This window comes from Anarhichas minor, unplaced genomic scaffold (assembly GCF_050575085.1).
Source record: "Anarhichas minor isolate MPS153535 unplaced genomic scaffold, ASM5057508v1 ptg000017l, whole genome shotgun sequence".
Classification (NCBI taxonomy): Eukaryota; Metazoa; Chordata; class Actinopteri; order Perciformes; family Anarhichadidae; genus Anarhichas; species Anarhichas minor.
Genome location: NW_027466463.1, coordinates 3,578,869 through 3,592,668, shown reverse-complemented (window position 1 = coordinate 3,592,668; position 13,800 = coordinate 3,578,869). Strand labels below are relative to the sequence as shown.

The 13,800-nt window shown below is 43.4% G+C and overlaps 1 protein-coding gene and 1 long non-coding RNA gene across 2 annotated transcripts; both read left to right on the top strand.

The window, feature by feature from the left end:
• Window positions 1-341: 341 nt before the first annotated feature.
• Window positions 342-10,248, top strand: c1qtnf1 (C1q and TNF related 1). Its single transcript, XM_076092744.1, has 3 exons — window positions 342-415; window positions 2,366-2,484; window positions 9,698-10,248. The coding sequence occupies exons 1-3, from the start codon at window positions 342-344 to the stop codon at window positions 10,246-10,248; spliced, it is 744 nt and encodes a 247-aa protein (XP_075948859.1).
• LOC142951391 (uncharacterized) lies at window positions 4,728-9,158 on the top strand. Its single transcript, XR_012954568.1, has 2 exons — window positions 4,728-5,830; window positions 6,898-9,158. It is a non-coding gene; the product is annotated as an uncharacterized LOC142951391 (long non-coding RNA).
• Window positions 10,249-13,800: the final 3,552 nt, after the last annotated feature.

The following is a 13,800-nucleotide window of genomic DNA, read 5'->3' as shown; positions in this document are numbered from 1 at the left end:
TGAGAGAAAAGATCCAGATCCCAGTCGGGACCAAATGGGCACAAAGAACCACCATCAAGATGCCAGGTACCTTTCAATCGAGCCTGATGCATACATTTGCACTTCAATCGACAGAAAACTGACATATTTATGCAGAAACTAGAGTCTGAGAGTAGTCAACTGGATTTGACTTGAAATTGAGTTGAAATGTACAACACAGGGTTGCATAATGAAGTGCAGTTGTAGTCACTTGATGCTACATAAGAAAACCCCACAAATGGTGGGTTTAAGGAGTGTTACAGCCTGAGGAAAGGTAGCACTCTATATTCTTTATGGCTAGAGAGGATCCGTCTTGTGTAAATATGACGTCACATTCTCGTTGTAATCGGAGCGACTCGGTGAAAAACACAAAGTCTGAAGGAATCGGCATTCCAAGGTGAGCAAGGAGACAGTTGTATTTATCTCGTAAGTTGATTTTTGTACTCGGAGTTCTGGAGGGAGGAGCTCAGTGCCCAGCAGCAGTGTCTCCTTCTCCGCCCAGGAGCAGAGCTTTGCCCGCTGGGAGCCAACACCGTCACCCAGCTGCTGGAGGCCCAGGCCGTATTGCTGGGCCAGCTGGAGGAAAGGATGGACCCTGTTGGACCCTGCTGCCATAAAATAAGAGGTGAAGTTCCTCCATTATAACTTTAAGATAATAAAAAAGAATTCTTGATTCATTACGTCATTACATTAGTAAAACCGTAAAGGAAAAATAACCACCTTTGATGTGGATGTCCTATTAGTGCTGAGGGTAAATGTAATCCACTGAAGAAATAAATTCCCCTGTGAGCGCAGATAGCTGATCTCTGTTGCGGAGCCGTGCCAGCTGTGCCTACATGTACCAGGATGCATTGGGCACGAGCTGCGATATGATACGTCTTATATTATTACACCTAAACAGAAAAATACGACCGTGAACTTTCTGAATTCAAGTTTTTCTCTTACAGCGAATTAAGACAGGGTTTCTTGCCTTGTTAACTCACCATAAAACAAACTTAATTTAACCTGGACAGAAACAAAATTAAACTTTTTGTCGTTGGCGACAGCAATAAAATAATAAACAATGACATTCGTTACCTCAGAATGATTCCGTTTGGCCAACTTGAGCAAAGGCTTCACCAGTCTGTGTTTTCTCGCTGCAACTCAGGTTCTGGAGGGTCCCCGTCAGCCATGTCCCCCCCGCTGCAGCTGCAGCCTTGAGTGGCCTCTCTCCGACTGAATATGGCTGAATATTCAAGTCGGTGATTAAAACCACCCAAGTCGTGTAAAATTTACACTGTGTAATGATTACAGAGAAACAAATCCTCGATCATAACATCCTCACTCATATTTTGGGATGCCATTTTCACAAGCGAGTTATTTTTTTGAGTGGCATTGCGCTCCACAGCTACCAAAACTGGGAGTAGCACTCTGTAATACTTCCTCACCCCAAGTACGTCACTGGGATGAGGAAGGATTACATATTTTACAGCTGTGCCCCAGAGACACAAAGAACATCAGTAACAACTGCAGGCGGATACTGTACAGCTAACTCGGATAAGTAAACATAAGGTTGAACTGCGTAGTGTAGAGGGTTTGGATACAGGATAACTCAATGACTGCAGGGCTGCTTGCCGAACGTAAACACATGAAATAAACTTTCGTGAATACATACTGTACAAACTCTTGCAAGAGTTTTACACAAGACAGATCCTTTCTAGCCGTAATCCTGTAGTCTGGTTGTACAACAGTGCCCAAATAATTCTGCATAGCTTGCCAGGCAGCAGCACAGTGAACAGGTTGGGTCTGGGTGGGTTTTGTCTTTTAATATTCTTTTAGCTCTTCTTAGGCTCTTCTTCTCACCAATATCACTGATGCTCAGTAGATGGTACCAATGATGTTCTGGGTGGTTTTAATCACCTGCTGTTGAGCCCTCCTGTCCTGTGCCATACACATCCCATCCTAGTTTGTAATGTTTGCAGTCAGGATGCTTTCTATTGGTCCTCTATGAAAGTTAACAAAAACTTGTCACAAGGACATTTTTCCTTCTTAAGTTTCCTTTAGAAATGCAGCAGTTAATGAGCTTTCTTCACCAGGATTGAGATGTGTGATAAGCATGTCAGGTTGTTTGTGATGCTGATTCCCAGGAACTTAAAGCTGTTTACTTGCTCCACCTCAGCTCCATTAATGAAGACAGAGGTGGGCGTCTTTGCCTCCTTTTTTCTAAAATCAACAGGAGGTGCTGCGGTCTGAAGAAGATTTGAAGAATATTAGACTAAAAAGAGTTATACAAGTTTGAACTTAAATCAGAAAGACAAAAGCTTCCGTATGACTTGCATGCCTTGGTTTGGTTGTACTGTATGTAAAGGAGTAGGGAAGTGAGGGAGTGTCAACGATGCTGCGACCCAGGAGAGGAGAGTCCCCATCAGTACCAGCACTACCCACAGTACCAGATAGTACCACAGATCAACATTACTCTGCTCAAAGGTAAGCCATATTTAATACAGTATTGGACTTGTGTTGGTTTCTGAAAGCTCATACTGATATTTACAGCATTTTGAATTGAAGCTGCTGATGGTAACAGACAGTATTTTTTAATTTGATTAATTCTAATTAGTAAAGTCCTGGCTATATTTCAAAGGCCTGTCGGAACAATAAAGCCTTCAAATCTTATTTCTGTCAGTGCTCAATAACTTCATATTGCCGCACCATATTTATAGATACAGTATTTAGACTATAACAAGACACAAATAAAGCTGCTCTCAACTCAAACCAATAAAAATATAAATATCTTCGACTTTATCATCATTTTAAGGCAGTGCTTGACCACCCCTGTGCTGCAGACTGGTACTGAAATATTTTTTTACAGGGACACAAGGAAACCATATGATTCAGCAAAATAGCTGAATAATAATAACTTTGTGCTATTTGTGTGGTAAATAACTTGCCATAGCCTACATCTTTCCTCATCTTTCAAAGGAAGTAAAAGAGACAAAATATCTGTGTGTTTACGTCAGTAGTGTCTCAATAAACTCTAATAAATAAATGGAAATAGGACAATGTAAAATGGAGAAAAAGCCACATTTACAGATTTTTTTCTTTTAAATGGATATGAATTTCTGTCCAAACCACTAGAACGCAAAAACAACTTGCCAGCCCTGTAGGTGGTGATAAAGGCTACGTCAACAATACATCAAATACCAGAGAAGAAAATTCCGAGCATGCTCAGTGAGCTTATTTTCCTTTGGGTTGTTAACAAAAAAACAACAGTAAAGCAATAGCTAAATATTTCTTCATTTATACATACTTGATATTTGGTGCCAAGGCGATAGTTGTTGTTGAAGTAAGCCATCTGTTATGTTAAGACGTCATCGTTTCCCAAACACTCCGTTTTACCCGTCCTCACAGATACATGGTAATAACTCTACACCTTAAAAGGCATTTTCAAAAATATCTGTTTTAGTGACCTAAAACTCCGTTTGCAAATGGAAGAGAGGCCAAAATGTAGAGGAAAATATCCTTTTTTTTTTTAAATGTGTGCCTGTCAACAGGGCCTAAATTACAAGTTCAGACAGAAATAAAGGTTTTTGTTGCTTATTTAAATTTTCACTTTGGGACTTCTCATCACAACCATTCCACTACCGATTAAAGACAAAACTGACAAGTGGTAGGTAGGAGAGGTTTCACTAGCAAGGACCACACCATCAAATAGAAGCGTTTAACAGATTTATTGAAGGTAAACGTGATTGAGACGCGAGGCTTTAGCTTCGTGTAGCTCGTCCGGTTAGTCGAATGAGTTGTGGGGAAGCTTCGATAGGGAATCCGCCGTAGCACCCGGGCATGGCGAACCCCCAAAACCCCATGTTACTTGAGACTAGATTGACCCAAGTACAGGTCATTACGATGTGGGTGAATGTAGTGAAGGTAGCTATTTGTCCAAGCTCTATGAAAGAAGGGGACATCTTTAATCGAAGTGATGGTATAAGGCGGGGAACTCTGAACATGAGGCAGGCAAAAAAAACGGGCAAAAATGTAACTTCTAAGGTTCGAGCAATGTGAGGATTATTGCATCAAATAGCGGCGAGGATTTTTTGAACAGGCTCTTTGCGCAGAAGACCTGTGACAGTGATGTTATGGAATAGGTTAGATAGTAGGGTGTGCTGGAGGCCGGGCTCGGGTTACTGCACAAGAGTTTAGAGAAGTCTATTCCACTAGGTATGTTTGAGTGTCTATGGCTATCAAGGAATGGGCCGAGGTAACGAAAACGGGTCATTGAACAAGATTGAACGACAGGACTGTTATGATGTACTGGTTGCGTCGAGGAAGTAGTGGAAACTCTTTTCCGAAGCTGACCCTGTGAACAAAAAGGTTAAAGGAGATAGGTTATCGATGATGGAGTTATGCTGATCGATGATCGGCACAATCGAGGTAGGCTTTATGAGTTTAACGACAGCGTTGAATATGGCGAAACAGATGTTGGACAGGTGTCTGCAAGAGGGCGGATCTTGTGAACTTCTGGAATGAGAAACGAGAAAGCAATGGCGTTGCAGTGGCCCAGACATGAGTTGCATCGAGAACGCACTGGTAAGTAGGAGGGTGTCGCGCCGCCCTTTAATGATTAGGTAAATTATTGCTAGGTTGTCAGGAGTTAAGAGATGGACTTGCTGGGCCATTTGTGGCCCCACGGAATGGCTGCGGCTAGAGTGAAGGGAAAACGACTTGGCATTTGCCTGCGAGGTCCAAGGGCTGATCTACAGCAAAACATCTTCTGTCATGGAAACCCCCAAAAACCGGCAGAGGGAGCGGCATTGTTGTATGGACCAATTTTGTGGGTCCGTCGCTGGAAGTAAACGGCGGGGGGGCACTGGCGTCGCTGCCAGGTGTCCTGGCTACGGCAACTTGCTGTGGTTGCAGAGTGTATTTGGCTTCTGGAGGGATACTGAACTACTTGACTCAGCTAGAATAGACTAAGTATATTGTTCTTGCTTTTACAAGTTGCTATTAGCTGTACCTGGGCTGCTTCAGTGTTAATGCTTTTGCAGTCTATGTTTGTGTAAGGTAGGTGTGATCTAGTTTCACTTGGTCAATTGCCCTGTTAAGTGCCAGGGGAGTGGCTTGCACTCCTGGCAGACAATGGTGGTTAGAAGCGTCAGCTTCCAAGCGCCGGGCAAACAAAAGCTAGGGCGAACGAAGGCAACAGGGCGACTTTTTCAAGCCAGAGTTCGTCAAGCAAAGACTTCTCAAGCGTGTACTTGCGGGTCAGTAATCTGTTTATATCGACTACCACGTCGTAGACATTGGGTCACTCCGTAGACATTGGGTCACTCCCAGGTGCCGTAACCCTACTAACCTCATCTATCCTACTCTCTCAGCTCATGGCGAGCAAGTGGTGGCAGGGGGGGCTTTGGAATTGCCAGTCGGCAGTGCCGAAAGTTGTCTTCATCTCAGGCTATGTATGCATCCTTGCTCTCCCTCAACTTTTTTGCTTTAAGACCTGGATCACACCAGAAAACACTACCACACCCACAGCTCTGTCAGATGTGTACTCTTTCTCTCACACTCCCAGAGCTGCGAGGCGAGGTGGTGGTACTGGCCTGCTAATTTCCCCAAAATGGAAATACTCTCTTGTCTCTGTTCCACAGTTCTCCCCGTCCTCTTTCGAATTTCATGCTGTTACTGTCACTTATCCAGTCAAGCTCACCATTGCTGTTGTGTATCGCCCACCAGGCCCCCTTGGTGAGTTATTGGAGGAGCTTGACACATTAGTCTCGCACTTCCATGACGATGGCTCCGCACTCATCCTGCTCGGCAACTTCAACATCCAGACTGATAAGTTAGAACCTCTCCTTTCCTTCCTCTCCTCCTTTGACCTTTACCACTCTTCTTCTCCTCCTACCCACAAGGCCAGCAACCAGCTGGATCTTATCATTACTAGACACTGTTCTACTGCTAACCTCTCTGTCACTCCCCTCCAGCTTTCTGACCACTATTTCATGTCATACTCCCTCTCCCCCCTTACTTCCTCCACCTACCCACATGGTTTCTACCCACAGTCATCTCCGCTCCTTCTCCCCCGCTGATTTTTCCTCTTCTGTTACCTCTGCCCTCTCCACCCTTTCCTCTTCTTTGGACAACCTCTGTCCCTTCACCTCCAGGCCTGCACGGCCAACTCCACCTGCCCCATGGCTGTTGGACTCAGTGCTCACTGATAGACGGAGCCTAAGAGAGGCTGAGCGTAAATGGAGAAAAGGCAAACTCCCGGACGATCTTCTTAACTTCCAATCTCTTCTTTCCACTTTTCCCTCCTCTCTATCTACTGCTAATATATCGGCTGCTTTCTTCCGCTCTAAAATCCTAACCTCTGCTTCCAATCCTAAAAAACTCTTCGAAACTTTCTCTTCACTCCTCCAACCCCCACCCCCTCCTCCTACTTCCTCCCTTCTCCCTGATGATTTCGCCAACTTCTTTGACAAGAAGGTAAATGATACAGATCCTCCTTCTCTCAGCCCCCCTCTCCCTGTCCTCCCTATCTACCCTCTCCAGCTCTTCCCCTTCAGCTTTCCCTCCCCTCTCCATGCCCTATCTTACCCTATCTTGCTCCCCTCTCCCCTAATGAGGTCCTCAACCTTGTTACATCTAACTGCCCCACCACGTCCTCCCTTGACCCGATCCCCTTCCCTCTTCTTCAGTGTATTGCGACTGAACTCCTTCCTTTCTTCACCCACCTCATCAACACATCTCTTGTTTCAGGATGCTTTCCCACGGCTTTCAAGACTGCCAGAGTCACCCCCTTCTGAAGAAACCATCACTTGACCCTTCTGACTGGTTTCTCTTCTACCCTTTCTATCCAAAACACTTGAACGTGCTGTCTTTAACCAACTGTCTTCCTATCTCCACTAGAACAGCCTCTTGGACCCCCACCAGTCCGGGTTCAAGATGGGTCACTCGACAGAGACAGCCCTCCTTGCGGTGACAGAGTCGCTTCACGCCACGAGAGCGAACTCTCTCTCCTCTGTCCTGATTCTCCTGGACCTGTCTGCGGCGTTTGACACGGTGAACCACCAGATCCTCCTCTCCAACCTCGAGGGGATGGGCGTCTCAGGCTCTGCACTCTCCCTGTTTGTATCCTACCTGACAGGTTGATCCTACCAGGTGACATGGAGGGGGGCCGTGTTGGAACCACGCAAGCTGACTAAAGTGGTTCCACAAGGTTCAGTTCTGGGCTCCCTTCTCTTCTCGCTCTACACAACATCTCTGGGTTCTGTTATTTGCTCGCATGGCTTCTCTTACCATTGTTATGCCAATGATACCCAGCTGGTCTTATCATTTCCCCCCGGTGACACTCAAGTGGAGGCACGCATAGCTGCGTGCTTGGCTGACATCTCGAAGTGGATGGCGACACACCACCTAAAGCTCAACCTGGACAAAACCGAGCTACTGTTCCTCCCGGGGAAGGGTTGCCCGCACCGAGATCTGTCTATCACCATTGATGATACAGTGGTGACGCCAACTCGGACTGCGAGGAATCTGGGTGTGACCCTGGACGACCAACTTTCGTTCTCAGCAAACATTGCATCGGTTTTACGCTCCTGCATATTCCTGCTCTACAACATCAGGAGGATTTGCCCCTTCCTCACTGACGAGACGGCGCAGGTGCTTATCCAGGCTCTTGTCATCTCCCACCTGGACTACTGCAACTCACCACTTGCCGGAGCCCCAGTGTCGGCCATCATACCTCTGGAGCTTCTCCAGAAATCTGTAGCTCGTCTGGTGTTCAATCGCCCCAAGTTCTCCCACACAACTTCCCTTCTCCATTCTTTACATTGGCTCCCTGTAAGAGCTCGCATCCAGTCTCCAGACTCTGGTGCTAGCCTACAGGGCAGTGGAAGGAACAGCTCCTTCCTATCTCCAGGCCATGGTCAAGCCCTCCACCCGACCACTTCGCTCTGCTGCCTCGGGGCGATTGGTTGCGCCGTCGCTCAGAAGTCCCTGCGGCCGGTCACGGCTTTTTTCTGTCCTGGCCCCACAGTGGTGCAATGAACTCCCCACTGACGTCAGGACAGCAGAGTCACTGCCCATCTTTCGGTGCAGGCTGAAAACTCACCTCTTCAAGAAGTACTACCCTGAGTCTTCCACCTAGCACTCATTATATTAATATTAGTTTGTTGCACTTATTGTATTCATATTAGTTTGTTGCACTTATTGTATTCGTATTAGTTTGTTGCACTTATTGTTTGTATTAGTTTGTTTCTGCACTGTACTTATGCTCTGGTTTATGCTCTTAGATGCTTGTTTAAAAAAGGAGATGCACTTATGACTTCTGTTGACTAGTAGTTCTCTTGAATACCTATGTTGAATACACTTGTTGTAAGTTGCTTTGGATAAAAGCGTCTGCTAAATAACTGTAATGTATTGTAATGTAATGTTGCTGGAAGTAGGTGGTGGAGGGCAGTGGCATCCCGGTGACAGGTGCCCAGGCTCGGGTAACTTTCAGTGGCTGCTGGAAGTTGGTGGCCGGGGGGCACTGGCGTCCACTGCCAGGTGCCCCGGCTAGGGCAGCTTGCTGAGGTTGCTGGAAGTATTCGGTGGGCGACACTGGCACCTTAGTGCCAGGTGCTCTCGCTAGAGCCAACTGCTGCTGTTTGAGAAAGTAGGTAGCAAGGGGCGCTGGCATCCTGGACCCTGGTTCCCCTGCTGAGGCTGGGTGATGTGATTGCTGGAAGTGTCATCAACTACTGACTCCAGCCGCAGTCCACTCCTTGTGAATCTCCCCCAAATTCTTGAATGACCTAAACCCCATAGAGAGAATCTATGGGGTCAATCTATGGGGTCAAGAGGAAGATGAGCGACATCAGACCCAACAATGCACATGAGCTGAAGGCCGCTATCAAAGCAACCTGGGCTTCCATAACACCTCAACAGTGCCACAGTCTCATCGACTCCGTGCCACGCCGCATTGATGCAGTAATTCATGCAAAAGGAGCCCCGACCAAGTATTGAGTGCATACTTTATACTGTACATGGACATACTTTTCAGTAGGCCAACATTTCTGTATTAAAAATCCTTTAATTCAAATTTTCTGAGATATTGAATTTGGGGTTTTTTATTAGCTGTATGCCATAGCCTAATCATCAAAATTAAAAGAAATAAACGCTTGAAATATATCACCTTGTGTGTAATGAATCTATATAATATATGAGTTTCACTTTTTGAATTGAATTACTGAAATAAATTAACTTTTCGATGATATTCTAATTCATTGAGATGCACCTGTAGATTATAACATTACAATCATCTTTTCACAATATTCTTTAGCAACCAATCAAAGGTGGAATCTTCATCTTTCACTATAAGTAAACAAATTGAAAGAATACAGAATTTGCTTACCAATGTTGCGATCTTGGACAATCTAAACTATTGATGCTCATTATTGAACTCAAAAAAGATCCAACAGAGATGAAGGCAATTCTAAACAATTTGATCGTAAAATAACTTAACGGTTAACCGACGGCTGTTAACTGTTAATTTACATGCAAAGGATGAAATATAACTATGTTATAGTTGTTCTAAAATACTGTAAGATACCATTGTAAATCCACTGGAAATTTGCAGCAATTCATTACAGTTGAAATGGCCATTCAGCACAGATGAGACTATCCTAAAAAGAAAACTAAAAGCATTGCTTTCTGCTGCTCCTAGGTGAGAAGGGTGATATCGGTGAACGAGGACCTCTTAGTAAATCAGGCAGAGCTGGTCAGAGTGGTCCTCCAGGTCCCAGTGGCCTAAAGGGCAGCAAAGGCAGCCTGGGCCTCCCTGGTGAGTCCTGCAAGTCCTACTTTGCAGCCTTTTCTGTTGCCCGCAAGAAGGGTCTACACTCCAATGACTACTACCAGACACTGGTATTCGACAAAGAGCTGGTCAACCTCTACGGCCACTTCAACATGTTTACTGGTAAGTTCTATTGCTACGTGCCGGGCATCTACTACTTCAGCCTGAACGTGCACACGTGGAACCAGAGGGAGACGTACCTACACGTGATGCACAATGAGCAGGAGGCGGTGATCCTCTATGCCCAGCCCAGTGACCGCTCCGTCATGCAGAGCCAAAGCCTGATGCTGCAACTTGAGAGGGATGACCAGGTCTGGGTGAGGCTCTTTAAAGGCGAGAGGGAGAACGCCATCTTCAGTGACGAATTTGACACTTACATCACCTTTAACGGACACCTGATTAAGCCCAAACATGAGCTTTAGGTAAAAGACTGACAAGTGTGAGTTGGAACCTTAAAAGGTTGTATGTATGGACAAATAATGTTCTAGAGCAGTCCTTCCCAAACACTGGGTCGGGACCCACAGGTGGGTCGCAGGAGATTTTATTGGGGTCTCCAAATAAATTTCCAGAATTCCTTCCAAAGTCTTTTGTTTAACATTTATATCTGCATTTATATCTGCATCCGAATGAGGTAGTCTGAATGTTATTGTTCTAGTATACCTACTAATATCATTGAATCTAATATGAAAGGCTAGAATACATTCTGTTTGTTTTACTGATGAGAGGGAAAAACTAGAGCCTGTTAACTCCACCTAAATGTATTTATTGGGTCTTATTTATATTAGTATATTACATGTACTGTATGTTTTCAAACATAAAAGCATAAGCAAAGTTGTAATCTCCTCAAAATGGCTGGTTTACCTATTATAGATGATAAGCGGTAAAAATAGTCTGGAACGTTTATTTACGTACAGATTTGCTCTCCTCCCGATTTATAGATGCGGCCCGTTGTGAAATGGGTCCTGATGGTTTGTCATTTTGAAATAGTGTTTTGGGAAACACTGGTCAGCTATTCTGAACCAGTGGGCTGTGACCTCAGAGCGCCATCTAGTGGACCACAGATGTACTGCCACATGGTTCGATCAGATAAAAATGTCAATCTTTTGGTAATTTACAAAGTTTCATTTGAATACCACAATGCCAATGTTTTAAAACTGTTAGCTAGCTGACGTTCCCTCAGATGCAGTGACACCCTGCACTAGTAAAAGCTCTAAAGTGTGGGTTGTGGAAATTAGCAAGCCCTATAGTTTCTCACTGAGGGTAAGCAAAATGTTTATTTTGGTCATTACATTATTACATTATTTATAGCACAGTTTATGTTTTCCTCCCTTTTTTTTTCCTTATTTATTTAGGAACATCAGGGAGAGCAAATACATTTTTTTTAATGAGGTAGTCAACACATATACGTAAAACTGAAGTATGATTATTATTTTGTAAAACCATCACTAGTTCTGAAGTGGAGTTACGTCATATTTAGCAACGTCAGTAGAGGATATAAATCACACCAATCAAAGATGCATGGGATGCTGCTACTTGTTCAGTGTTCAAGTTAGTGTATTTATACATTTTAAAAGAACATAATGCTTCGTAAAATAATGAGAATAGTTTTTTAGAAAAAATGAAAATTATCAACATTATGTATTTTGAACAACTGCAGAAACATGTCAGCAGAACTCAAATGTGTCTCAGTGTGCTCTTGAGTTAGTGTTTGACTCTGTTCTCACCAAAGAACAACTCCCGACAAAGAAAACATCGGTGAATGTCAGAATCTTTGTGAAAACTGCGTAAGTGGCTTTTAAGAGGAAATGTTCTTTTTCAGAGCAGTTGGTGACAAGTAGGATCCCTGCTTCCTGTTACAGAGAGGACCGCACTACTTCTGCTCTGCGCTCCTCCTCAGCATTTCTTCATTTGTTTTAAATGTCTGGCAAATGAATGCATGACAGCCACCAACAAGGGTATAAGGGTGCATGAAGTGAACCATTTGATATGAACTTGTAGCACATCATGCAGTGTATACAGTGTATCTGTATGAATGTCAGTCTTTTTTAAGCTATAAAATGCAGGACCATTTCAATTATTTATCATTTCACTTTAAAAATTTTAAACATTGAAGATAATATTTTAAAGTCTCCTATTCCAATCAGCGAGGTGTCTTTTTTTTTTTGCTTTCATCACGATGTCTTTGACGACTCACATGATGAATATGATGTCACCATGTTAAGTACCGTACATTCAAATTATATATATAAAGATGTGTAAAGTTATTCTCTTGCGTTCCTTGCTTTGTTCCTCAGTTGGTAATTTAAAAAAATATTTTGTGACATGAAGTATGCAGACAAATGAAAGGAGTCTTTCCTTTTTAGCATTATGGACTGTGCAAACTGGCCAGGGTTGATGTCACCCAATCACCACACGATGGCAGACTTGACTGTGATTTGCCTTGATGCAAGGACGTTATCTGTAACATTACATGGACACCGGTGCCTCAGTACTGTTACATAGTCCGTCAGAAACAAGGCTGTCAGCTGAACATGCAGGAAACTAAACGGCTTTTTACATTATTTTTTTAACAATGACCATTAGCTAGATTACACCTAATGTGTTGCAATGTGGAAGTTGGCTCTAATCTACTCTCTGTGTGAGACAAATAACCACTTTGCTTTTCATCTCACTGAACACAAAACATGAACACAGCCTCTCATCCAACACCTCATTTGTTGTAAGAGACAGTCCAAGATTGATGTTACGGTCTAACTTTTTCCCAAAGCCCTGCTCACAATATCAATACATCATTTCAATAGAAATATGTTATTCCCAGGACTGAAAAAAATACAAGAATTTGCAGCGTTGTTAACATCACTCAACGGGATCGGCAAAATAATTAAAACAACGTGTAGAAAAGGACTTAGTAGGTAACTAACAATCACATGGTTGATTGAATGGCAGTCAGCAAGACGCCTCTTTTCATGTGTGATTTTTTAAACCCGGCTGATTTACAGAAAACAAAAACGTCTCTTTCTTTTTCCCCTTCACAGTGAGAATTGCTGCACAACTCTTCTCCAGTGCACCACGTGTGTCTTCTGTCCCTCTATCAGTTTTCTAAACACCACCAGGACAGTCTGATTTCAGCTTCTGAACATGGTTAGGGCTATCAGCCCGTCAGCGTTCACAGCAGGGTCACCTCTTTTCCCACTAATTTACAAATGACAGCAATCCTCACCCTTACCTTGTCTTGTGCTTTGGCTCCAACAACCAGCCATCCTCGTCCCCAGGGGCTTGTACTCATGAAATATGTGATTATATATGTGAGGCCTACGAAAAATATACATTTTTAATTCAGTGAGCACTCTGAACGGGCTGGTACAGACATGGCGTTTCGTCTGTTTATTAGCATATGCCGATAGGAGGCCTGTACTAAATATTTCACAGCATTAATATTTCACAGCACATGCTGTACCTGTGTATATATAAACATAGATCGTCCTAGTTCTTTTCATCGTGGTTTATTAGGTATTAAAGGTAGAACTCTGGTTCCCCCCTTGCTTTTTAGTAATCAGTCTATAACCAGGCCTAAATACCAGAGCAGGAAGGACTTGTGATTTGATTATATGATGTGAGCAGGTACAGGGCCATAGAGCTGGGATCTCTGGTGGTGAGGTAAAATGCACCATTATCATTATTGTAATGATTATTACAATAATCATTACTATTATTATTAGTAGTAATAGTATATAATAATGATTCCTGGATGCAACAGACTGGTGTTGCAGTAGCTGTGCAGAAGCTACAGTATTTCACTTTGTATGTCACTGCTTGTTAAATCAAATATGTGTGTGGGTGATATTATTGATATGTATCCATATCAATTATATTATATTGTAATAACAATATATATTAAAGTTTATATAACATTTCTGGAAACTCAAATGAGAATCTGTTTTTGGATAATCGTGCAAATATCAGACTTAATGCAA